General features: G+C 47.0%; 1 protein-coding gene across 1 annotated transcript in view; it reads right to left on the minus strand.

Annotated features, from left to right (window-relative positions):
• Positions 1-27,711, minus strand: part of Tenm4 (teneurin transmembrane protein 4) — a 2,730,446-nt gene that overhangs the window by 258,879 nt on the left and 2,443,856 nt on the right. The window contains 1 exon segment of the mRNA XM_037206447.1: positions 14,656-14,865. Within this exon segment, the coding sequence (XP_037062342.1) occupies positions 14,656-14,865 (210 nt within the window).

Raw genomic sequence — 27,711 nt, forward strand, 5'->3', positions numbered from 1 at the left:
ACTGGGTTGGCAATGCCATACTCTGTTGCACCAACAAAGCTACTGAGGCTCAGAAAGGTTTGCTGATGTGTCTGGGCCATTCCATCAGTGAGTAGCAGAGCTGGGTTCCAGTCGAGGCCTGTGACACTTCAAAACCTCTCTGTTTTTCTCAGACAAAACATCTCCAAAGGACAAAATAAAACAAAAACAAAAACAAAAACTTTTGGCGTGATTTTCCATATGATTTATCTTCTATTAAGAATTGTACTTTGAGAGCCAGAGAGATCATTCACTGGGTAAGCATGCTTGTGGCCAAGCCTGTTAACCGGGGTGAATGCACATGCATGGATAAGGAAATCAGTGTTTTTTGTTTGTTTGTTTTTGTTTTTTTAAGGGTTTTTTCCCTTTGACTACCTTTTAGATAAAACCAAGAATTTCTGAATAACTATTTTGTCTGTTTCTGTTTCTGACATACACTGACGCAATCAGAAAGTCAATATCGAGCGCTTCATGCGCCCAATGACTAACTACACACGTGTGTAGGCTGGGCAACTATGCACTAAATATTTTTGAGGCTCAAGCCCAGAGAGAGGGACCAACTTATCCAAGGTCACACAGCTGCAGAAATCCAACTCAAACTCAGAAACAAGACTCTCTGGCACAGCACCCCCCAACCCCCAACCACAGAATTCAGCAGCTTCTGTGTTTGATTGGATTGTGGTCTGGGCTGGAGATGGGGAGGGGCATAGAGCAGAGTGCCTGGGGCCTGGCTGGGAAAGCAGAAGGGAACAGAAAAGACTTTATGGCCAATGGCTTCCCCCTTAGCAAACTTTCCAAAGGAGCGCTCGCCTTTGCAGTGCAGAGGTTTTTCATGTTGCAGCTCGCGTTGAATTGTTTTATGCTGCAGCCATAAACCTCTGACAGAGAGGGTGCAGGGACGAGGCTGACCCAGGTTTAACTGTGGCCCAGCCACTGTAAAGCTAGGGTTATGAGGCTCACTTCTGGTGCCAAGGCAGTTTAACAAGTATGAACGCACATAATTCCTTCCAGTCCTGCCTCGGCATAGAAGAGCTGGGGTGGGGCTCCCTGTATCCCGAGACAATGTGGTTCCTATTACCAGCCATAGCGCCTTGCTGAGGTCCTTCTATGCCCAGCCAGACTCCTTTCATCACGATACCCAGCTTTGGGTCCCCTGTAAAACTTCAGAGGGGTTCTGCAGCCCAGCAGGGAAGGAGACGGGAGGGGAGGGCGCTCTCTCCAAAGAGGACTTCTCTCACCTGTTTGGAGGAACCCTGTCCTGAACTCCAGTCTCTCTGCAACCCCCACACAACCTCCACTCTTATTCTGAAAAGTCTCACCCCTAGAGGAACTCTGAAATGGTACAAAAACATCCCTGCGTTCTTTAGCTAAACCTGCATGGCTAACATGTTGCCATGTTGCGGTATCTCTATTCATATGTAGTTTTTTTTTTTTTTAAAACAAGTTGCAGGCTTCCTATTAGCACACAGCCTAGAATCAGGATGCCCCTGTAGCCTCAGTATCACAGCACAGCTCAGTTAATGAGCAACAGCCCCTCCATGTTCTATACCCACCATAGCCAAAGAATCCCACATTTTTCCTTCCATCTTAAAAATAAATCAAAATCTGATCAAAATGTAAGTGAGATTTGGTTGAATTTTGTTGATAACTCTTAATCTAGAGCTGCTGCCCAGCGACCCAAACACCTCTTTGTCATGGCACCGACTTTTCCAAACCTCTGGTTCTCAACCTTCCTAATGCTGCGACCCTTTAATACAGTCCCTCATGGTGTGGTGGGCCCCAGACATACCATTATTTTCACTACTACCTCATAACTGTTCTTTTGCTACTGTTATGAATCATAATGTAAATATCTGATGTGCAGCCTCAGGGGGGTTGTGACCCACAGGTTGAGAACCATCATTCTAAACAGTCCAGCCTCTTGCTCTGGAGCCTGCCCTGCACTGTGGGCAGGCTGATTGCGTCCTCAGCTAGCTTTCGGCTCAGCATCTTTGGTGACACCATGTCTGGTGTGACAGGCTGTTGATTCTACCTATCCCTTGTTCTTTCATTTCTTCCTCTTGTCTTTCTTTCCTTCCTTCCTTTCTTTTTTTCTTGTCCTGTTCCTGAATTCTGGATGGAACCCTGGGCCTTGCACATGCTAGACAAGCGCTCTATCACTGAGCTCCAAGCCCAGCCCCTGAGCTTCTCACAGCATTGCTCCCCGCTGGCTCCACCATGGAGCTCTGTCAGGCGCTGCATCCCTGCTAGAATTAGTTCCCTCCATGGTTCCTTCCTTTGCAATTAGGAAGCAATCTGTGACTCAGGACAACTCTGTGGGTCTGTCATCTACACTGCCCTCTGCTCTCCCTGTGCCATCTACTTTTCTGGAGGCTCGGCCTCCATGAAGTCATGGTCTCGGGAGCCAGCCAGATGCCAAGGTCAATGGGTATTTTCACATTTGCCTCCCCCTTCTTTAATTTCTCTTTAGTTGGACATAAACACCTAACAATTCAACGTATTAACAGGGTGATGTGTCTGTGTGCCTTCTTGATCCCTTAGCAGGGATGGACACTGACGCTTGGGCTCCTCCCACTAGAGAGTGGGGTCAAGCTCAATATTTGGCAGTCTATAAATACATTAGACATCTTTGTAAAATGAATGAATGAGTGAGTGAGTGAGTGCGTGTGTGAGTGAGTTAGTGAGTTAGTGAGTAAGTGAGTTAGTGAGTGAGTGAGTGAGTGAGTTAGTGAATGAGTGAGTTAGTGAGTGAGTGAATTAGTGAGTTAGTGAGTAAGTGAGTTAGTGAGTGAGTGAGTGAGTTAGTGAGTGAGTGAGTTAGTGAGTGAGTGAGTTAGTGAGTGAGTGAGTTAGTGAGTGAGTGAGTTAGTGAGTTAGTGAGTTAGTGAGTGAGTTAGTAAGTGAGTAAGTGAGTTAGTGAGTTAGTGAGTGAGTGAGTGAATTAGTGAGTGAGTGAGTTAGTGAGTGAGTTAGTGAGTGAGTTAGTGAGTTAGTGAGTGAGTGAGTGAGTGAGTGAGTGAGTGAGTGAGTGAGTTGAACAAACATGTCAGGGGAAAGTCCAGACTGAAAAGGCTGGACTTGGCATCCCAGCTCCCAGTCTTCATACAGAGAGTAAGTTTAATTAATAATTTTCCTATTTTGAAAAAAGCCTAATATTCAAAATGCCCATTAAATAGGATCTTATTCAAAAGCTAATGTAGGGGACTTTGGAAGGGCTGCTGTAACTGAAGGGTCCAGTAAGGTCAATGAGAAGATGATGTATTTTACTGGCACAGTGGCTCAGGGAAGGAGGGAGTGTGAATTCTGGAGGGCCGTGACCACCAGGAGAGAAGGCAGAACTGGAATCTGCAGCGAATGGAGCAGCTGGACTCTAGTCCAGGCTGCTTAGGTGTGGGCCCCATGTAGGATGGGCGAAGCTACATCACGATCCTCTCTGTCCGCCTCCATCCCCTTCTCACCCTTGGTCACCACAGTACTCTTTGATGTGGCCTGGGCATTATTCCAGGGCTTCTCCTGCTGGGCTGGGAGCACCTCTGGCTGGTGAGCAGAGTTTCTGGGAAGCAGAGGGGGCAGAGGCCTCCTGTGCTGGGAGGGATTCAGGGCCAGGCCGCCGAGGGATTTGATGACCTGAGAAGCCAGCCCATTGTCCAGGCCTTAAGGGGCCACTGCCCCCTTGCCATTAACTCACCTCAGGATAAAGGCCATCACCAGTTCAGACAAATAAGCGGCTCAGCCGGACCTCATGCATCATCTTGTCACCCACACAGGGGCCCAACAGGGCTGTCTTAGAGCCGAGAGCACTGGAGTGCAACTCAGCAACTTCCATTCAGCGGGCTTCTGAGCAGGGCCACGGGGTTTGGTGCCAAAATGCACACTCAGCTCTGCCCTGCCCTCCCCTCCAGGCAAGGGGGCTAGGAAGGAAATCTCTGATCTGCTTTGGAGGTTCCCCTAGACCCTGTGGCTTCCTGGGGGGCTGTCAAGAAAGGAGGACAAAGGCTGCTAGACGACCAAAGAAGGGACCCAATGGGGCAAGAAGAGATGGGGTTGAAAGGCCAGGCACATTGGGGATGCAGCCTGCCACCTGCTATCTGTGTGATCCTGGGAAGATCGTTGTATCTTTCCAAGGCTTAGTTAGCCCAGTACATTAGTAACGAGAACAATGACAACAATAAAGAATTTCCATTTCGATCTTGACACCAGCCAGGTACTTTGCTAATGCTTCACCTCACATTCTAATACTAGGGAAAGGAGGAAACTCAGGAGTTCAATCATTTGCTAATCACAGCTAATATAGTAAGAAAGCCATACTGTAACTCTCTTGCTCCAGAGCCTTCTCATCTCCTGGGGGATTCAATGTGGACAGAAGAGGCAAAGCATCCGACACAGCATCTACGCCCCGAGGTGCTTGGTGATGGGATCTACGTTTCTGCCACACAACCTGAATGTCATTTCAAGCCCAGTTGGGTACCGAATAGCACCCCTGCCTTCAGATGGTACTGCTTACTCCATCCCCATGTCAACCCCGAAGATGGCGTTTGCCAGGGGACTGCCTGACAGAAGGAAGAAGGTGAAGTGGATGTGGGTCTCGATGGTGGACCTGTCACACTAGCTCTTATTCCACAGAAATGAAGAGAATTCTGCCTCTCTTCAAGGGTTCCAGTGGACCCCAGTGTCTCTGTCATATAGCTGCTTATAGAGGACAGGGCTGCAGTCTGGCCAGAGTGTGCATCTAGCAAAGAACCCTAGACAGCATACACCAGGAAGAGACTTGTGTAGTGAGACCCCAGCTGGGAGTATCTGGCTACATATAGGCAACTAACATGCAATACACCAATGTCAGGCCAATCATCGTTGAGAATGCAGACGATACAAGGATCCTCCAGGTTGCATGGAACCTCTGTAGCTCCAGCCTTGAGAACCTACTTGTCCTCACGGATGCCTGCCTGCTTCAGGGCTGAGCTGTTGAGGTATGAGTCTATCCCCCAGAGGCGGGAGGAGAAAGCAGACTGATGGAGCTTCTCCACGGGTCCTAGGACATAGTTGGTCCTGATCATAATTTGCTCAATTGAATTGCTTCTGAAGGGTAAACAAGGCTCTTTCTTTCCATATTAGTCAAATAAGACTCCCCCCCCAACCCTGCCTTGGTCTCACTTTAAAATGAGTAAGTGGCAGAAGCTTTTGCTCTCAGCATTGCCAGAAATCAGCAGCAGGCTTTGTTGCTGGACATAGAGGATGCTGTCTTAAGAAACAGGTAAAGATTGGACAGGGCCTGGGCTTTCACATTGGGATTGAGGCCTTGAGCCTCCGAGATTAGGTTTTGGAAGGATGACTGTGGCATGGGAGGGAGGCAGCAAGGCAGAGGGATGGTACTGCGATGGTTCAGGGCAGGAATACCCTAAGAAGCACTGTCAATGAGGAGAGCAGAGTCTGTAAAATCAGCAAACAGGGAGGTGGCATCTCAGCTTCCAGTTCTTGTCAGGATGACAGTAGACAGATGATCAAACTTCCGTACATATGCAAAAAACCTTCTCACCCTGCAAATGCCCTCTATTGGTTTCTAATAATAAGAGGGGAGACTAAGGGGAGAGTAGGCGTGGGGCAACACTTCACTACAGCCTGCTCTGCCCTTGAGCCAGCCCCAGGCTGCTGTCCCCTTTCACAGATGGGTACTGGGTGAGACAGAGGGCTCCTAAGGTCACACAGGTAGTGGGGAGTAGAAAGGAGTTCTCCTCGGGTATGTATCTTGGAAAACTTCCTCTGCGGCACTGAAAGAGAAGTTTCTGGAAGTATAACTACATGTACTATTATCATGAGCCGTTGCTGCAGCTTTCTAGAGTTATTTATAGAAACATGATCTACCAGGAGAGAGGGAAGGGGGCATAAATGAATTACCAGCCAGTTTCCTCTCCTTTCAACTCCGTGGGGAAGGCCGCCGGCCAGAAGGAAAAGGCATCACGGTGCCAGACCGGTGGGGACGAGGAACAGTGCAGAGATTCCGGCTAGGAATTCAGCAAGGCTGTGTTTCTAAGACCCCCTTGCTATGTTTGCTTAGCTGCTGCCTTGGGCTCCCTTCTTCCCTCCCAGCCTGAAGTCTTTGGAAGTCACCCAGGGCAGTGTGTGTGTGTGTGTGTGTGTGTGTGTGTGTGTGTGTGTGTGTGTGGTGTCAGCTGAGCACTCCTAGGCAGAGTTATTAATTGCTGTGGCTCTGCCTTCTTTCCAGGCTATCTGGACACTTTGGTGCTACGGACGGGGCAGAAGGAAAGCCACCTCCACCGGGCATCTCCAGTACGTAAGATGCTCTGTTTTCTCATTTGCACAGCAATCTTGTGAAGCTGTCCAAAGAAATCCGACAAAAGAAGAGCTAGTCCAGGAAGAGTTTAAACAGACCCCACATGGCCACACATCACAGCAGGGATCTGCGCACCCCCCCAATCTTCTTTCCCTACCCTGCTTCCATCTGTACACCCCCCAATCATCTTTCCCTACCCCAGTTCCACGTCGCGCCATTTCTGGTTCTTCTAGTCATGCAAAGCAAATTTTCTCTTAAGTTGTTGAATCTCCAACACCTACATAAATAATGGCAATTCAGAGGAAGCCACATGGTTTCCTGGTCCACACTGAGAGCCATTAACCAGTAATGGGGGATCCAGCTGAGCTCAAAGCACCCAGCTCAGACCTGATGACAGGGGTAGAGGGCCAGAGACAGAGGGGGAGGGTGGGAACAGATGGCCTGCAAAGACCAAGCTTAGGGGAGGGAAGGAGACTGGGTGCTGGGAGCAGCCGGAGACATTTATTCTCAAGGTGAGAAGGCTGGGGGGGGGGCACTAAATGCCTAGACAGCGGTCTAGAAAAGGCTGCAGAGCTGTGTCCCCTGTGGATGATCTTCGGCCTCTGGTGAGAACAACCATTAAGTAGTTCTCCCATGGGGAGGGCTTCCTTTTACAACTCTTTGCACGAAGTGATGGAGGAAATCTCAGCGCGGCACACAGCGCGTGTTTTAACATTCAACACTTGCCAATGTCCCTGTTTAACAGAGAGAGGCAAGGCTTTGCTCCACAGCCTTGAGCAGGCGTGCTCTCCCCAGAACATGATAACCCGATTTCATTGTGTTTATTTTTACAGTTAGCTTCTATTTATGGCCAATCATACACTTGCCATATGGCAAGGGAATGGCGGCAGTGGTACCCAATTCCCTCTTAAAACAAGGAAATTCAGTTAAATCAAAAAAGTTTGGGGAAAGAGGCAGTTTAAAAGAACATACTAACAGTGTCGGTGGGCATGATGCTAGGGTCCACACCGTGACACAGACACAGAAACAAACAAGGTCTGGAAAACGTTGATCGTGTCCCGTTCTTTCACTGCCCAGACTCCTGCAGGATGACACAGAAGGCCAGAGGCAGGCTGAGGGGGCCACTCAGGTGTCCTGATTTGTAGCCCCGACACTAGTGGAATTTCACGCTAGCTCGGGTCCCGGCCGCGCCATCAGCTGAGGTTTGGGACTGGAGAGCAAGCTTTGTTGATGGCAGTGGCCTCCCAGGCTGGACTGGCTGTTGAACAAGCCAATCCTAAACGGGCATACAGCTGCCCTTCTGCACACTCCGGCACACAGCACTCATCGGGGCCCAAGCTCAGGCATCCTTGAGGCTCTGGGGATCTAAGAGCGAAGGTGCTGGGCGGGAACTTCGGGAAAGAGAGGTTTGCCCACATGTGAGTTATGCTAACTACCCGACTCTCCTTGGCCTCCTTCTCCTCAACAGCCTGGGCACCCAGGTGTCAGAGATCCTTTCAGATGTGGTCTGCTATAAAGGAGGACTCTACAGAGCTGGCCACTAACATTTCCATGAAACACAAAGCAGGCTGTTTCCAGACGGAAAAAGTCAGGACACATGGCTGACATGCCTCCTCGTGGGGTGGCCTTGGAGTCCTGAGATCCAATCAAGCCACACACTAAACGTGCTATTTTTGTTCTTTTTAATACAACTTTTTACTTTTTAATACAAATTTTTAATACAATACAAAATTTGGGGAAATGAGTGGAAAAGAAATGGCCGAGGCCACATTCTAGTCACGTGACTGACTAATTAGAGGGCCTTGGTTCTCCCAGGACACTGGGTTACATTAATTCAAAGTGTGACTTGTTTATTTTGTAGGGTCAAGGAGAAGCTTTCCCTCCTAGAAAGCCAAAGTGGCAATTAGATTACAGTCACCAGAGTTTGCCGGAGGTAACGCATGAAAAAGGGCTTTGTCAACTACATAAAATAGAAGTGACCCTGTTGAGGGTATCCCTGCTGCCCCCAATTAGGGGGCATAATAATTTGTTCCTGGTGGGAGGCATAGGTGAGCCCTGGTCTCGTTAAAGGGAGCACCTGGCAGAGGACGAAGAGTAGAGGAGATGGGCCCACAGCTACGAACCCTGACTGCACCAGGACCGGTCTCTACCTCTGTGGCTCTGCAAGGCTGTGCCTGGGTGGCTCAGTGCACTGCTCCCGTGTCACGTGCCAGGGGTGCTGGTGGGAAGGAAGAAGTAAGGACAATGACAGGTTTTTCTGTGTAGGTGTGATTGTTTTCAAGTTTGAAGTTAGGAGGCAGGCAGAGCCAGAGCTGGCCTCCACAAACTTGGAACTGGCGCAGGACACGAGACACTGGCAGAGGCGGTATCTGCTCTGAAGACAGCGAGGCATCCAACCTCTGTTGTTTCAGCAGAGAGAGCTCAGCCAGGAAAATGCTTGTCTCCCAAGCGCCAGGACCTGAGTCTGATTTCTAGCACCCACATAAACATCTGGGTATTGCGGTGGACACTTAAAATCCCAGTGCCACGGAGGTGGAGACAGGAAGATCCCTGGTGCTCACCGACTAGCTAGATACAACTAATTGGTGAACTCCAAGCCAAAGGAAGAAGGCCACATTGCTAAGGATGGCACCCAAGGCTGTCTCTGACCTATATGTGCATGCATGCACATGCCCTCCCCCACATGTCCACACACATTGAACAACAATAGCAACTTTGAAGCTGGGCATGAATATGGTCATGGGTAGCCGTTCCTGTAATCCTAACACTTGGGAGGCTAGCATGGGGGGATCACAAGTTCAAAGTCATCCTGGACTACATAACAAGGCCATGTCTCAAAACACCAAACCAAACCAAACTATTCCAGCTAAGCCACCAACCAATCAACTTTGTTTGGTTGCAGAATCTGTCTTGAACAGCCATGAGGTCTGGAGTCTGTCTGTCTTTTTTCTTTCTTTTCTTTTCTTTTTTCCTTCCTTCCCTCCTTCCTTCCTCCTTTCCCTCTAGTGTAAACTATTTGTATGCTTTACTGCAGAGACAGTGAAGTGCTTGGTGATGGGAGGGGTTACAGGATGAGTACACAGCGTTCACTCTATTTACTTTGTGAAATTTGAAAACACTGGAATCCACAAGGCATGTGATTCCAAGGGCTCATTTATTTTATAAGATCTTTCTGCTTACAACACTGTTCACCTTCATCTCTCTGAAGAACATCCACCGACATTTAGCATGTCAACGGGGATGAATGAAGAGAGGACGGATTTCATTTGTCTTCCTTGCAGGAGTAAGGAGACTGAACTGACTTCTGCACACAGCTTGTGTCTTAAGAATGTATTCACCAACAAGCATCTTCTGATGCCAGAAGAGCCAAGGGAAGCGGTGGTGGGTGGTGGACAGAATAGACAGAGTACTTCACACACCCTAGCAGCCTTTCGCCCTGGGAACGTGTCAAGCAGGCAGACCCAAGTCCTGTGGCCACCACAGATTCCAGGAAATTCATAGTGAAATAAGAAAAACGATCTGGCCAGGCACATCTCTCTATCCTTAGAGGCAGGCATCACTTGCCTTCTGATTTCACAAGTTGACTTAAAAGGACCCAGCAGACTCCCCTGGGAATACTGCATAGGTTCTAAATTGAGGTGTTTTTTTTTTTTTTTTTTTTTTTTTTTTTTTAAAGAAAACACATTTTGGAAGGAGCTTGCATGCATAGCAGTGTTTCCCATTTAGAAAGAAAAATAAACACTCCTCTGCTGGATTGGAAGTCAAAACAAAAATAATCCCAGCTGCCTAAAACCTAAGCAAGTCAATGAAAATGCTAAACAACTTTGCTGCTGGCCAGTGAGGCATTTTCTAAGGCCATGCAGGGAGGACCCGGAGCCAGGGAAAGCCAAGGACACATGTGGGGTTTGGCTTTGGGGGATTTTTTTTTGCAATAATTTTGCAACAAATTTTTGTATTGAAAATATCTAGCCTGATTCATCTATGAAACCCTTGAAATCCTCATAGGAATATGCCACAAAGATTCCACGTTATGGTCTCAGAGAGGCCTGGGGTTCAAATCTGACCCTGTCACTTAGAGGCCCTGTGAGGCGGAGGAAGGGGCTCACCTCTCTGGGCCCCTGTTACTTTGATGAGACAGGGTAGATAAAAGGAGTCAATGACTCCCTAAGGAGGCTGCCCAGCACTGGGTGCTCCTCAGTGTTTGTGAGGTGACAAACAGGAGGGAGACAACCCCGAAGTCTTCAAAAAGAAAAAAGTCCAACCCAGCTCTGGGGGATTCCTTCTATCTTCAGTCTTACTGTGGATACAGAAAGACCTGGAGCTGGCATTAGAGAAAAGAAAGAGAGGCCCTGGAGGCAGTACGCTTTGGTTTGGAGTCTTTGTCTTCCAGTGGGGCCGTGATTAAGTCACTGCCCTCATCTCTGGGCTTCAGTGTCCCCCAAAGTGAAATGCCAATAAATTCAAGCCCAAAGATGATAACACATATAGGAAATGCGTGCATACAGAAGGTGCTCATTAGATGTATGTTCTCTCACCATCCCCCAACGCCCCCAGGCTTCCAGAAGCTCTTCACAGCCTTCTCAGGGCTCTTTATTTCCTGACCCTATTAAGCTTACCCCTAAATTTCCAAAGCCCCCTGGCTTTCAGAATTCAGATGAGCACAATTCATGAAACACTGTTGATTCTGGACGTTTCTATGGGGTTAGGACAAGCATCTACTTAATCCTAACCACTTCCTGAGAGCCTGGACTGTGACCAGTCGATATTTTGGTGAATTCTGTTCCTATTCACACCAGTGACTTCTGGACGAGTGCCCTGGGGAGGATTAGGATTGTGATGACAGAAAGAGGCATTTACCCTCTCTTCTTTTCCATGGGGACAATGAGCTGTGTGGAGATGCCCCACGCTTCTCTCTGCACTTTACATGGGGATTTCTGCAGGGCAGCTCTGAGGCCTCGCAGACCCAGGTCCCAGCTCTGGCTGGAGCTGACAGGACCGCTAGTAGAAGAATAGCTAGAAGGCAGCCTGGGCCCTGAGAAGGCTGGTTCCAAAGGGACAGCTCCCTCCCACCACCTCTGGAAACCACTGGAAAGTGGGAAACCTCTGCACTGTCATCCTCCAGTAGCCAGGGAAGCAGCCTGTGTCATGTAAAGTACAGTCAGAATGAAGTCTCAGGTGAGCCACCCTTCCGGGGATTAGCATTTGACCTGCCTAGGGTGGCCTCAAATCTCAGCTCAGTAGCAGAAGGTGGGGTATGGCCATAGGGACGCCCAGGACCTCTTAGGTTAGCTCCACTTTTGACTCACATCCCTACTACACAGTTTTGTCATTTTAAAACTACCTAAATCACAGCAGGTTGTCCTTACCTCATGGGTGGAGCACTGACTGACTGCGAGGTGAGAGGGACCTTGGCTAAGATGGCACCTTGAGGATCTGGCTCTGTAACTTGCTCACTGGGTCATTTATTCACTTATGAGGTAAACTCTGAATAAAGAGCATTTGTAAGACCGGGGACCAAATTGATAAAAAGTGTTGTTTCTGGAATACAGATTGCATGAGAAAGTCACTTTTCACTTTGCTGGATTATCTGAGGTGTAAACAGACAGCCTTACTTTTATAATTAACAAAAGCAATAGAGATAATTTCATTAAGATATATTCACCTCCCCCTGAAAAATCAAATAAAACCTTACAAACATTTACTGGGTAGTGACCTGCTTATTGTCACTTGCACCAGGACAGGACCCTCCCACATGGGACTTCAGAGCTAGGAAGACAGTAAGACTCTCATGGCACCTACCCCAGAACAGCAGCCAAGCAGGACACAGATTCTCCCTTCCTGCAAAGGACCAATTTACTAATGACGTTTAGAGTGGCCCTGGGGAAGGACTCCATAGTATGTCAAGGCCCCTGGGAAGCAGGAGCGCAGAGGAGCTGAGCTGAGCGAACAGCTGGAGGCCAAAGGCCTCCCGTGGGCTCTGCACATCAACAAAGCAGCAGCTCCTCAGCCTGCCTCAGAACTGTGACAAAGCTGGGGCTCTGGGTCAGTTATTAGCAAAGGGGGGAGATTAAGGACCTTCATCTCTTGTCCTCTCTTTTCCTGCAAGCCTTATTTACTCAGAAACGAATGAAGAACATTATCATTTATCTATCAATCTATCTGTATTTGTTCTATATATGTGCGCTGATATATACATATATTGATAGATATTTACACACATGATTTTTCTTCCTCATTAAGCTGATGATGATAACTGGCAGGGGCATGATCATCACCACATGACATTAATAAAACCAGAGTATCTTAGAAACTGCTCCATCCCTGGTAAGAAGGCCTGAGGCAAAAGAGTGATTTGTCAAGGACAAATAGCCAGTGAACCGCAGAGCTGAACATGGAACACAGGTCTTTCTCCCATAGTTCAGGGTTCCTGCTTCTGTCCTCTTTGAGGATGCTCTGTCTCAGAGGAAGTCCCAAAGATATGGGGCCCTGGGGTGAATGGGTTTGGTCAGAGTATGCAGGGTCTGTGTGTGCATGCTCTATTCAGGCCCTGGAGAAGCCAGAGATGTTCTCCGTGAAGCCTGTAACACCCTCCCATGTCAACAACTGTTTTGTGCCCAGTTCTGAAGTGCAAAGGTGTGGGAGTGGGTTCCCCAGCTCCTACCCAGGATTCTATGTCCATGCACGTCCAAAATAGTCCTGCTATCAAAGTCTGACCCATCGACCCATTCTTTCCCACGCAGCCAGCATCTCCTACAGGAGGCACTTTCCAGTTCTCTCAGTCAGTGTGGAGACTTCCTTTCAGTCACCCTGGCATCCAGCATACTAGGCTCTGTCCTCCCTTATCACCTTTAGCTGGTCTCCCTCTGTTCCTGAGAGAAGAGACAGCCTTTGGTATCTCCCTCAGTGTGCTGAGTGCTCCAAGATGTGTGGAGAGCTTTTCCAGACAGCTCTGTATGTCCTCCACAGGGAAGTGGCAGGTGATAAGACAAGCCCACCATTTCCCAAACTTCCATCCCAGACGCTATGATGCTCTTCATTGTGACCTGGATACCATGCTGCCTGCTTTTACATTTGAAGAAACTTGGGGAGTCAGTGAGACTTGTCCAAAGCCCCCAGGGGACAGGGCTTCCTTTGGGTACAGAGCTGTATGATTCCATTGTCCACCAACAAGCCTGCCTCATGCTTCTCTCAATCTCAGGCACCTTTTCCAGAATATGGTTTAGAATGTAGCCCCATACAGGCACTTACAGGATTTATTTTATTTGAAATTATGTGTATATGTGTTCATCTGTGTAGGGGTACGTGCACATGTGTGCTGATGCCTGCAGGGGCCAACAGTATTGGATCTCCCTGGAGCTAGCATTTCAGGTGATTGGGAGGCACCTGATGTGGGTGTGGGACCCGAACTCAGCACCTCCAAAAGAGTAGTAGTCACTCTTAACCACTGAGCCATCTCTCTAGCCCCATACAGGCAATTATAAATAAATGCTTGCCACATCAATACAACCTCCTGCAGTATTTGTTAGAAAAGCACAGTTTCTTTTCTTCTATCAGAATAAGGAAACTTTTTAAGGTGGCATTATTGTGACCCCAGGTTCTCACACACAGTCTTATATCGCTCTTGCTGGCTCTAATCCCCAGCAGGAACATCTTTGCCCGAAAGTGCACTGGCCCCGCTGGACAGGTGGGTGTCTTGGGCCAAGTGTAACAGTGCAGGATCAGGGTGGTTGGGGTTCCTTCACCACATCCTCCAACCTCCCCTCCTCGAGGAAAGCAGAGGGAAGTGGAGAAAAGGAGCGAACCTTGGGGAGAGCATGCTGAAACCCAGCTCTTTTGCCTGTGGTCAGTCAGCTCTGCAGCTGCCCTGATCTCCAGGGCAGAGTACTTTGAAAAACAGCCCCGAGCTCTGGGCAGCATCCTGTCTCTCAGTTTTCTTATCGCTAATGAGGGACACTGTAATGCCCTTCTCTTGGTAGCGTTGTGTGTAGGATCTGATGAAGCAACAGGTGACTGTGCCTGTCGATCGCTTGCACCCAGCAGCAATCCAATACGAGAAACGTGTCCCCCACCCTCCAGTTTGTGTCTTTGTTTCTGCCTGGAATCTAGTCTCTTGCTGTCTGTGTACCTCTGTCTCGCGCACCTGTCACGGGACAAAGCCTTCTCCTTGGAGCAGAGACCGTAGCTGGCTACCCCAAGCCCACAGAACCGCCCAGGTCCCTGCCTGCTCACGAGCCCCTCCATGCACCAGGTCACTCGGCTCTTGCAAGGGGCAAGCGGCCGGAGCAGGCATACATAGCCCATGAAAAGAAACAAACCATTAAAAGTTAGCAAAAGAGAGAAGCACTTACCGTTTGCTGCGACCCCCAGGCTGGCGGAGCCACTTTTAACTAAGAATGAGTTAGGGACAAACTCTTCCTCAGAGTCTGAGTCCGGGGTTGGCTGGGCCACACCGTTGCCTAGCAACCGCCTCTGGCTCTCATTGGCCGGAGGGGAGGGGGGCGGGGAGGGGGACTGCTCAATAGGGGTTGATGAAGCAGATGAACAATGCAAGGGAGCACCTGCGGGCCACAAAGACAAACACAGACAGAGAAAAATAATGAAAATCGGTTTCGAAGCACACGGGGAAGGGGGAGGCAACAAAATAAAACACGCATCAACGGGGGAGGGAGCTCCGAATGCTACGATCCACTGCACGTGTGGCCTGGACAGGGCCTGTCCCTGTGCAGAGAGAGTTGGAGAGCAGCGCTTGTTCTGAAGAGCAGGGGCGGGCCCACAGAAGTAAGCCTAGCAAAGACCACCTCAGAAACAGCAGGAGTGTCTTGTTTAGCCTTTCTTCTTTTCTTTGATAGAGGCCAGAAAGCCTGGAGGTGTCTACTGCTGACTGAGCCTTTACAGAACAAGAGGCTGCCGTCTATGAGCCACAGTGGCCTCTCTGGTAAAATGAGCAGCAGCCGGGGTTGGGTGAAGGCTGAGCCCCTATGACCCAGCCATTCTGTGATGTCACTGAACTGAAATGATGTTCTTATTAGTGAGATTTGAATCCGACTTGCCTGCACCAAGTCCTGGGCCTCATAAAAAGGTAGTGAGAGCTGGAAAAAATGATCTAAGGCTCTCTCCTCCACCTTTGGCGGTCTACAATTTCAGCGTAGCAGAATTTTAGTTTTCTGAGGATTTAACATTTTACGATTCTTAAATTCTGACATTCTTTGCAAACTTCTTGAAATCAAGAGTTTTAGCAGTCTTACTCACTCTTTTATCCTCTGATCATAACATAATGCCAGGCTCACACAAGGCACAGAAAAGATATTTGTTGCATATATTAATGCTAGAGATATAACATGCTAGGATCCTTATGTCCTGATAGCTGAAATGATAACACCCTGTCATATCAGGACGGTGGCATTCTATGAGTTCCAAGACAAGACTCTGGCTCCGAGTTTCTGTGATATAGAACTAGCATATAGTTCTAAGTTTTTTTTTTTTTCCAGCTTTCCATAGTTCTATGAGCAAACTCCCAACTCTTCAGAAGGAGGAGGTGACAACTTGGAAACACTCACAGTCTTGTCCTTTCCACACATGCAGTACATCGTGTACAAGAGGGGACATAAACACAAACACATAAAAGTATACAGTACAACACAGGCACCACTCGCCAGCAAGGGCTGTTATTTTCTCCCACCTTGACTGGCAGAATGTGTATGATACCATCGTATGTGAACAGCTCAGCAAACGGACTTAACCTCAGGAAACACAGCCCAGCCCAGATGGGTCATCGTAACATTTAGCAGGATCTTAAGAGGTACAGAACTTCTGACTTGTGGGGACACATGATAGAAGGCCTCTCGGCTCACTGCTACCAAATCTGGCAGTATTTTAAGGATTCCATCACTTTAGTGTCAACCTCCGAGCTTAATTGTGCATAACAACACTTTATAGAATTGCTTTGTGATCATTTGGCTGGTTATTTCAGAGTTTTACCAAGGACAACGGAGGTAGTGGGGATCAACGACCAAGGTATATTCTTTGGGTGGGTTTTCCTCCTGGGTCTTGGTTTCTTTATCCAAAAACTTTGGACTATGGTTCAACTGTCCAGACTCATATCCCTGATACACCACGAGAGCCTTCCCTGACACACAAGTCAGCACAAGAAGGCTGAGCACTCTTTTACCTGCCTCAGCTCCCCATCTGATGCCATTGTTTTCTGTTATAGTTCAAACATCTACAACTGCCTCCAACACTAAAGTGTACAATACACCCTGTGGGTTTGGTTCACACTTAGAATGGGCTTCATGAGTTTAACAGAACTGAAGTGCACGTCACTGCCTACCATTTTATTGCTTCTATGATTTGGGGGAAATGACTTCTATGAGCCCATTTGAAAGCTCTCTGCTCCCCATGCACTCCGATTTTTGTGCAGTCACGGTAAGCACTATAGATGATCTGTGTGAGTCTCCAGTATACACGAACATGGAGGAATCTAGGGGCAGTGCTCACTACATGTTTAGGAAATTGAACAAAACCATCACACCAAGACCCCTGTTCATGACTCTTTTCCCAGTTTTTGAACTTTTTTTCTCTACCAGGCTGCAGGTATTAAGCACATATATACTCACTTTCTCATCTTTTATTCACTCTCCATTCAGAGCCTCTGATGAGTCTGAGATAACCAGGGTCACACCACATACAGATGTTACAGATTCCGACCAAAGCTAAGATAGAGGATACATTGTTCCAGGGTGCCTATGACAGCCTCCCTCAGCAGAACTGTCAAGCTTCACTGACTTTACAGTTATAGAACTAAGTAAATTGTTCCATCTCAAACTTCAGGATCCAGGTTCAAGTCTAACCCTATGGCTCCCTCAGGGCTTCCCATCTTCCTCTGCTTTCCTGTCTTGGTCATTCCTTGATTTAAGGGTTCTTCCTGAATAATCACCATCAGTAACAGAATTCCCTAACGAAGAGTCAAACCTTAGGAGTTTGGGAAGTGTCTACAAGGTACAGACATTGCCAGAAATGTGTTCATTACCTTCTGTTCACTCACTGGCAGCCATTAATCTCAGTGATCTCTAAGGTAGCTGATCACAGAATAATTTTCCAATAGTCAAGAAAAGCTTAGGAAATATTTCCTTTGTCAATTCAAAAGTAGTATGTGTTTTGTGATGCACATATCTAGCAATTGGAATATGTGGGTGGAATCGCATGGTTGTTATTCTTGGGTTTGTTTATTTTTCTTTACTAGAGTAGTGGATGTCTGGAAATGGACAGTAAACGAGGCTTCATCCTACAGGTATCTCCTAAGTGTTTGCTGTCATGCCGGAAGAGGAGGAGCACAATGAGAGACCAGGCACTGAATGGCCAGTGGTAGAGTAGGGAAGAGGAGAGCACACGGGCAGAGGTGGGACAAGCCAGACAGCATGCCACCCGATGGAAGGATGGAAGGCTGGAGATCATTTCAGCTGGGAAGCGAGACAGGCTCCAAGGAGCTATACAAGATTTCAGTGGACACACTACGGTATGAGCCTGTTTGGCAGAGGGCAGAAAACTCACACTTAAAGCTCCCTTGCTTCTGCTGGTCTCAGCAATCTATCTATCCCATTCTAAAGTCTTGTGCTACTGTCAACCTCTCATCCAGACTACAGAGACCTCTAGAGGCGGGGCCAGTTGCTCTTGCTCCCCTGGATTAGCCAATTTTTTTTCTCTAAAGGTGTGAATGGACCCAACTCTTTGCACTGAATCCATCAGGGGGGCATGCCCAGAGTTCTATGGACGTTTTACCTCTGAGCTTTGCACATGCTGTTCATTCTCCATGGAGTCTTTGCTCTCCTTGCTACCACCCAGTTTGTCTTGGTGGTCTTACCTTGTCCTCTGGGCTTGACTTCATGTGACCTTGGGCAGAAAAAAAGCCTCTCTGACTCTGCACTCCTGGATTTCACCCCATTTAAGTGCTCCCCTGAACACCCTGGATCCTCCATGTTGTAACTTTGCCTACTCTGCAGTGTTTAGTTGTTCGTGCCCTGCTTGGCTTCTCTGTTAACCTATTTTTCCTGCCAAGCTTAGTGTCTCCCCTAGAGTAAGCAGGCATCAATATTTGCTAAGCAAATGGAAGGAAGGAGATCATCTTGATTGGGAGTAGCTTTAGATGGTGGATACTAGGAAAAGGAAATCAGATTCTACCTGGGGAACCATGGATGCTTTTGGAGCTGGAAGGTGACAAGACCAGGGAGTGCTCTGTAAGCTTACAGCATCTACGCAGTCACCCAGATTTCCTTCCTGGTTCACAGCTCAGTAGGATGTTAAATGTCAACATGACCCAGGGATTGCCTTTAGAGGGGAGCCACCTGCATACTCATGCAGGCCAATGAGGATGTCTGACTCTTGGGGGTCAGGGATGCTGAGGGGAACCTGGAAATACAGATGCAGCTACTGTGTCGTCAGATGAGATATGATGACTGGACTTAGCCTTCCCTGCACCATTCCAGCAACCAAGGGGCTGCAGAAGGGTGTAAAGAGCCCGTTCTTTGGGGAAGGTTACAAATGGCTACTTTGATTTGAAAAGCTTAGGGAGACAAGGAAGAGACATTTCACCTTGGAACATCAGTTAGACATTTGCCTCTGTGTCGTATGTATTCCTTTCTGTGCACACATGCAGGAAGAACTTGCCCATCTATGTAAACTATGGAATAACTGTATCAATTAAATACTAGATTGCTTGAATTTCTTTGTAATTTCAATTTTTGTTAATTCTTGTACAGATATATATTGTATCAAGCATCTTTTCCTAGTTCCCCCAGTTCCTCTATTTTATTGCCCTTTACCTTTCCCATTCATCCCCTAGACAATGTTGCCTCTACTTTCATTGAATATATACATACATATCATGTACATTGCTTGGGACAGGGTCCTAGTATACACAGCTTTGGCACGGAGCTGGTGAGGGTTGGCAAACTGAGGGAGAACAGACATCTGCAAGGCTGGGGTTGAGGTGGGACAAACATGGCAGAATTCTTGCAGGAGACCAGCAACAGGTAGATGCTTTTCCACACAATGCTCTAGATACAGATTAATTCTCATGCTAAAGCTTGAGAAATGTAGACTTCGAGCCATAAAATCATATGTCTGCGGCCACAGGACTCATTAGAAAATGCAGATCTCCAAAGTTCTTAGCATTGAATCCTGAGGGTGGAATTGATGAACACTAGTTTGGATTCCCAAGGAGGCACAGGGAAAGAGACAAAGAGAAAGCAGAAGGACCGTGACCTCCCCACTGGTCAAACCTGGAATCAAAGCTAAGTTTTACCAGCTAGGTGACATAGTGTGTCACTTCCCATAGTCTCTATTTTCTCCTTTGAAAACTGGAGCAACAGTAGTTGAGTGCAAAACGTTGCTGGGGATTTGTGGCCTGATACTCACTAGGAGCCTAGCAGTCTGCTTGCTCCCAGAAAAGGCTCAACCAATATTGCTCTTTCTGCTGTCTCTCCAAGTGGAGACCAGAAGAGGTGGGTTTTGGAAAGAGACAACGGCAGTTCTGCAAGTCTGCCAATGAGACTTTTACAAATTAGTATTGTTGATAATGTAACAAAAGAAGAAGAAAGTGTTTGGGAGAGAGAGAACTGTGAGAATACAGGTCAGAGAATCCAGACAAATAAGTCACACCTTTGTGTGAATTGATAGTAGATTTTTTTTAGACATTTGAAATCCAATACATATACCCTCATGGCGTCATGACACTTGGGTGGCCAAGGCAGGAAGACTGCTGTGAGTGTGAGGCCTGTCTCAACCACCACAAGCAATAATGAAACACAAACAAACATACAAACAATAAGAAAGAGTGACACGGAAAGAACTCTGGCCTCTAACTATAGTAAAAATTCTCGAAGGAAAACCTTTTAGCATTCTGTACTCTGAAAATAATTTTGGAGTATGCCAGAAGATTAAAACTGTGTGGCACTAGTTGATAGACTAGTTTATTTCTCTCAAAGAAGAACCATTAACAAATATAACTCTTTCTCACTTTGCTTAGCATTCCTGAGCAATCCATTTGACTGCCTAAAGGAAATTGTACTGTTCAGTGTTTAACCCCATCTAGGCTATGGTAGGGAAATTTGTGGCATGTATGCAATGTAGAAAGTGGCACGTGTACAATATAGAAAAGTATGAGCCCTTATCTGACCAGTTTTAGTTGTGGAGAGGGAAGATCATGGGAAATTTCCTAGGTCACCTGGAAAGCTTCCTAGTAACGATTGGACAGGCAGCCCTGAGACATGGGAGACTTTATGCAAAGTGCTGAGCCTGGCTCACAGACATCACTCAAAGATTGACACCTAACATACACATACAGAACACGACAATGGATGGGTTGCCTCTTCTCCCTCTTCTCTTCTGGCACCATTCAATCACTCCACCTAGAAGCTGGTGCCTTCCCTCTCTTCTCACGATCCAGCATCATCCAGTTTTCCCATTGAACAAGTAAAATCCTACTCAGTACTCAAGTACTGAGCAGGGGAAGGGGCACTGACAATACCTAAGAGACTGGGGGTTGGCCAGGAGCTCTATTGCAGCAGCAGCATGGCCTGAATCTTCTGTCGGTGAAGTGTGTTCATGTCTACAGCTTGAGCAGCCTTTTCTTCCAGCAGGGACCATGCACCACTCATCTCTGTGCTCTGGCCCAGCCTGGAGTCTCCCATCAACAAGAAGTTGCAGGACTTGCTCCCCTGGTTATTTGCACTGATCCAGTCTCATTCTTTGTCAAAGGGACGAAAATCTGGTCATCTAGAGTGCCCACCTGATCTGGCTTTGGGGGCAGCTGCAGTTTGTACCTGCTGCTCTGCCCTGATCACTAGTGACACTCTGTTAAGTAAAGGATCTTATTTGGATAAGGTACTATGGGGTCATGTTGTAAGGCAATGAGGTATAGACTGAGGTCCACAGCAGAGGCAGCAGTCTTTGGCCATGGGAAAGGAGGCAAGAACACTGGGCACAGTGTCCACAGAGCATCTCATGATCCCGGCACCCCTCTTGCCTTTCACTTGAACTGAAACCTCCTAAGGGTCTTTCCTGGTCCACCATTCCCAAAGACGAAAGCAACAGTAGTCTACACTTGCTGGTGTTCAGAAGACTGAAAGAGACAATGAAAAGGATCCAGGATAGAAATGGTTTCAGTTGCAATGGAAAATCAGATGCTTCCAACACAGCAGAGGCTCCTAAGATCTTTATAGAAGTAAGAATTTGGAGAAATGTAATTGAAGAAAAAAGTTAGCTAAACTTGAAAAAAAATCTTTATAGTGTCATCACCACGTGAACAGTTTTAAATTTGAATATGCGTTTGCATCTTTTAGCTGTTGTACAATGCCATGCTGGGGAAGTGGATTAGTGTGTAGAGGTCCTTGCCATCTAGCCTGACAAGCTGAGTTTGAGTCCCTGAGCTCACATGATGGAAGGAGAGAACCAATTTTTGGGAGTCGTTATCTGACCTCCCCATGCACACACTGGCAGATGTGTCCCCTAAATAAATAACAAATAAATATATAAAAAACATTCTGTAATGAGCATATTTGATTATTTTCATATTTTTGAGCTGGTGTTTTAAAACTGTAGGGAAAATGGAGAATTAAGCATGAAAATATCTTGTGTTTAGTAGACGCTAAGGGAGACATTGGTCTTAAATATAAATACACATTTATACACTGAAACTAGTAATATATCTAGGTATAAACTGATTTTTAACCAAGAAATTCCATTTCCATAACTTTATTCAAGAGTAGCTTTTGAAGGATTTTTAGGGGTATTCTTATCACATAACAGTAAAAAAGTAAAATTTTAAAGAAAATTCTAAAAGGGTTAAACATCTTTCATTGTAAAAGCAAGTGCAGGGCTGGATAGATGGCTTAGCAGTTAGGAGAACTGACTGCTCTTCCAGAGGACCCAGGTCCAATTCCCACCACCCACATGGCATCTCACAACTGTCGGTAACTCCAGTTCCAGGGTACCTATCATAACATACAGATGTACATTCAGGCAAAACACCAATGCACATAAATAAATTTTTTTTTTTTAAAAAAAAGCAAGGGCATACTTACATAAAGTAAGACAGAAATACAGTGCCAGGATAGACAGATAGATATTGTAAACTGTGCTTGTAAGCAAGAACTGGAAAAACAGGATGGAAACTGCATGAAGGAAGGCTCTTTTGACTCTTAAACAAGTGTGTGTGTGTGTGTGTGTGTGTGTGTGTGTGTGTGTGTGTGTGATGTGTACGCACGCACATGTACACAATCTGTGAAAAATGTTAATATCAGTTATTTTCAGACAGTAGGACTATGAAGTTTATTTATTTTATATTCTCCCTCTGTCCTTTCCTTCCTAACCTCCTCCCCTCCCCTCTCCTCCCCTCCCCTCTCTCCTGTTCTCCTCTCCTCCCCTCTCCTCCCCTCCCCTCTCCTCCCCTCCCCTCCCCTGCCCTTCCTTTCCTTGTTTGGTTTCTGTGAGACAGGGTCTCACTCTGTAGCCCATGCTTGCCTGGGACTCAGTTTACAACACGGGCATGTTTCAGACTCAAACTCATGGCACTCCTCCTGCCTCAGCCTTGCTGGGACTATAGACAAGGTCCACTGGGCCTGACTTCTTCACTGCCCATTCTTTCCAAGGAACAAATTCATTGGTAAGATTTGAAAGCAAACAAAGAGCAAACAATGAAAGTTAGTTTACAGGGAAGATAGCACACAGAGAGATTCAGCCCGGGAACAGTTTTCTCCTTAGATCCCTGCTGGGGGGAGGGAGGTAAGAACGACCCGCAGATCCCAAGCTCAGACCAGCAGCACATCCTAACAGATCGGTGGGTCTCATGCCTGCCATCCAGCAGTCCCTCCTAAGTCATCCATCCCCACAGTGTTTGTTTTCAGAAGCAGCCCCTGGTCATCTCTCTGCCTCTGTGACTTACGCTGGGAAAATGGTCTTTGAGAACAGGACACAGTAAATTACTCAGGGCACTTCTCTCTCCTCCTCACAAATTTCTCAGGGAGTTGTTTTGTTTTGTTTTTCATTCGTGAAGAACAGAGCTCTGCTTTCCTGGGCTTGCCCAAGGAGTAGCTTCCTCTTCCACACTGAGAAGATAGCCCTGGGGTCTTCACACGGGGATGGACAGTCTGTTAGATAGTATGCTGTGTGGCAGAGCGATATTAGAGGAAGACATTCATTTATTTTACAAGATCTCTATTTATTAGAGAAATAATTCACAGGTCATACAAGTCACCCATTTCAAGGACACCGCTCAGTGGTGTTGAATATACTCACTGAGCAGCATTACTGTTACTATATAACCCAGCTTAGAATGTTTTCATTACCCACAAGGAAAGCATCATAGTCACCTGCTGGCACTCCTAGTGGTTCCTCCAGACCCTGTTGCATGGGACAGTCACAGATTTGTTCTCTATCCCTGTGGTTTTGCCTATTCTGGAACTTTCTAGGAAATGGAATCATATATTTCAGGCTCTTTTGTGACTGGCTCTCCTTTTACTGAACATGTCTTTAAAATTTACCCCACATTTCCCCATGCTGCCAGATAGCACTGCACAGGATGGATCCTCGACATTTTCGTTGTTTCCCCTCTTGGCTACTATTACTGGCTGCTAAAAACTTGCACAGGAGGTTTTGCATGGTAGTATGTTTTCACTTCCCTTGGGTATAAACTTAGGTGTGGAATCGCTGGATTGGATGCTGTCCTAGTTAGCTTTGTCAACTTGGCACAGCCTAGAGTCACTTGAGAAGGGAGTCTCAACTGAGAAATTGCTCAGATCAGAACAAACTATGGGCATGTTCGAGGAGGTTGTCCTGACAGTTAATTAGTATAGAAGGACCAGCCCACTGTGGGTGACGCCATTCCTTGGGCAGGTGGTCCTGGGCTATATAAGAAAGCTAGAAGAGCATGAACTGGAACAAGGCATCAAGCATCATTTCTCCACAGTTTCTGCTATACTTCCCCAGCTCTGAGTTCCCTGGTTAGAGGCAGTGCTGGGAGGAATAACAAGCAGACGTGACTTCCCTCAATGATGGACTGTAACCTGCAGGTTAAAATAAACCCTTTCCTCCCAAAATTGTTTCTTTTTTTTTTTTTTTCAGAGTAACTTATCACAGCAACAGAAAGGAAATGAGAACAGATGATAAGTCAATGTTTCACCTTTTAAAGAAGTGTCAGCTGGCTTTCCAAAGTGGCCGTATCATGTTACATTCCCACTAAGAGCTGACTTCTCTACATCCTTGCCAACACTTGTTATTACCCAACTTTCTAAGTGCATCTTTTCTAGTGGGTTTGATCTGCATTTCCCCTACAGCAAAGTTGATCGGTTTTCATGTGCTTACTCACCACTTGGGTATCTTCTTTGGAGAAATTTCTCTTTGGTTTCTCCTTGGTTACTTTACCTATTTTTAAACTGAGTTATTTGCATTTCTTAAATTTTATTTTTATAAAACTCAGTTGCAGCCCTAACATTTTCCTTCAACAAATTCTTTTGTGCCTACTTTGTCAGGCGCTGTTCTGAGCATGACTGACAGGTAAAGAAGGGCATATGCTTGTCCTCAGAAAAGTTGCATTCTACTAGAAGAGAAAATCAGTAATCTATAAAGTAAATATCTATATATGAGACAATCAAGCGGGGGTAAACGATATGAAGAGATATTAAATGAGTCCAGGGCCAAGTGTGACACTGCGGGTGTGTTGTTTTTAGCAGTGTGGTAAGAGGTGGTCCCTCTGAGGAGGTGACAGTAAACGTAAGTGAGAGATGAGCCATTCAGTACCTGGAGACTGCCTCTGCTTCAGGTAGAGAACCCGGCAATGACAAAACCCTTGCAGCAGAACTGTGATCATTTGAGGCACAGTAAGGAAGCTAACAGGGTTAGATGAATGGAATTAATAAGGAGAGGACCACAGACAAGCCTGGAGACCTTTCCAGGGGCTAGGTCATAGATGGATACATTCTGCAAACTAAGGCCACCAGGCACGTGTGTCTTATGAGTCATTTCCCCCAGGACAGGGATGGATCTTATTCATCACATGTGCCCACAGTGGTCCCACACATAGTTGGAACCTGTTACACGTTAGAGTGGGTCCCATTCCACGTTAGAGTGGATCATAACTTACTAATCTGCTAATTGAAACAGCACCGGGCTGTAGTAGCGTTTATGGTTTACACATGAGCTTCGCATTTGCCACCCTCTCTGATCTAACCCTATCCTTCTCCCTCTGTGGAGAGGGGACTGAGGACAGGTGATGTGATTTGTGTGGGGACACATGATTCCAGTTATAAGGGGCTAAATGAGACTCTAGCCTACGGGAGGTCCAGTGAGTAAGATCTAGACCCGAAACTCAGACTTTGGGCAGGTTGCTTCATCTTTTAAAAACAGGATGTCAAGATCTAGTCCTACTCTACATGGTCCCATGAAGAAGAAATAAACACATGAAGATCCAGCAGGTGATCGATCATTCTCTCTCTCTCTCTCTCTCTCTCTCTCTCTCTCTCTCTCTCTCTCTCTCTCTCTCTCCCTTCCCCCTTTCTCCCCTCTCATCTTCCTTTCATGACCAACCATAGTCAAAGCCCAGAGCAATTCTGTGGGAACCTTGACTGGGACTGCAGACAGAGTGCTAAAGCCAGCCTTTACCCTGGAGGGACTCAGACCTCCAGGATGCAGGGGACAGAAATGCATCACATGACACAGGAGAGGCCAGGATGAAGAGGGAAGGAAGTGGCTAGGGAGGGTCTGATGGAAGGGTGATTGGCAGATGCTCTAAGTTCCAAGTCCCGCAATAGCCTCAGGCTTCTCCTGGGCTTTTGCAGCCTTCCCCAGGGGCTGCCTCCTGAGGGGTATAGGATGCTTTATCTAGGTCACTGGAGGCTAGAATTGGGCTAGAGCCGAAAACTGCTTTCCATGGAATATGGGAAAAGAGGAAGATGCAAGGCCATCTGTATTATCTCTCTCCCTCTCTCTGTCAAACTGTGCTGGCAAATGGGACGGAAACAGCCATTGAAATTGATGGCAAACCTCAAACTATCTGGCTACAGAGAGCTCGCTCTATCAGGGAGGCCTGGGCAGCTTAACTTCTACACTGAGATGTGATTAAGAAAGTGCTTCCAAACAGCTGCTGAAAATCATTTATTACTTCCTGAGGCTGTATCTCCAGATATCTGCCTTCTCCCACTCGATTTACACAGCTGCAACACTCCAGGCCTCATAACCGAGGAAGAGTAAAACCTGAGTGCCAGCTCCTCTACTCGGGTGCTGGTGATCTCAGATGCAGAGGGAGAAGCCAAGTATGGGGAACCACTGGGGAAGAAGAGCCAGCTTCTGGAGAGTAGGGTGGTTACAGACATTAACTATGTGTCCAGTACTGTGGAAGCCTTTTTATCTGAATCATCATCTTCGATATGCAATCCCTCTGAAAGCTGTCAGGGTCCTCCAGCTGACAGATGTAGAATGGGACTCTCAAACAGCATACCCAAAGTTCCTCAGCTCACGGCTGCCAGACTGGGCTGTGGACCATGCTCTCATGAACTCTAAGCCCACACTCTTCCCACTAAAAGATCTGAATGTGTCAGACTAGGCTAGGCTGGCCAGCAAGCTGGAGGGATGTGCCTGTCTCCACCTCTCTGATGCTGAGATCACAAGCATGCCCCAGTCTGTGCAACATTTTGCTTCTCTAATGTGTGTTCTGGGGCTCAAACTTAGGCCCTCATGCTTAGAAGTCAAGCACTTTACAGACTGAGCCATGTCCCACTGCCTTTCATCCATCTTGTATTGGGCACCAGAAGAGGTCAATAATATGGGAAGTCAAGCTACTTTCTCAAACCACTGAACTGGGGAGATATGGAGCTGGGCCTTGAACCCGGATCCTGAAATCAGAGCTGGAGTTCTTTCTGGAAACACACTCTGTGTTTTATGAGGTCCTGGAATGGGAGTCAGGGATGATGAATGTAACCAATGATTTGGGTGAAAACCAACCAGGAAACAGAAAGTGTATACAAATAAAGCCACCATTGTATGCTTATCAGTTGCAGTTTTTTCTAAATAACTATGAGATTGCAATAAAACATTCAAAAAGTAGCACAGAGCCATGCTTGGTGAAGGTTAGCATTCAGTGAGTGGCATGTCCTGGAATGGCTTTTTCCTGCTAAAGGGACTGACTCGAAACAGCTTGACTGGCCTCGCTCTCCAGGCCGCAGCCTCTCACTCCTGTTAGACTTCCGTAGATTCTTACAACTTTGAGGGAAAGTATAAACAGAATAAGAGCCAAGTGATCCATGAGTTCCTCTCTGTCACTCTTGACCATCTTGAAAACTCAAGAGACACACTTGGGGCAGAGTGGACGGGTAGTGAAATGGCTGCCCACCCCATCTTGTCTCGCGATGACTTTGTCT

This window comes from Peromyscus leucopus, chromosome 1 (assembly GCF_004664715.2).
Source record: "Peromyscus leucopus breed LL Stock chromosome 1, UCI_PerLeu_2.1, whole genome shotgun sequence".
Classification (NCBI taxonomy): domain Eukaryota; kingdom Metazoa; phylum Chordata; class Mammalia; order Rodentia; family Cricetidae; genus Peromyscus; species Peromyscus leucopus.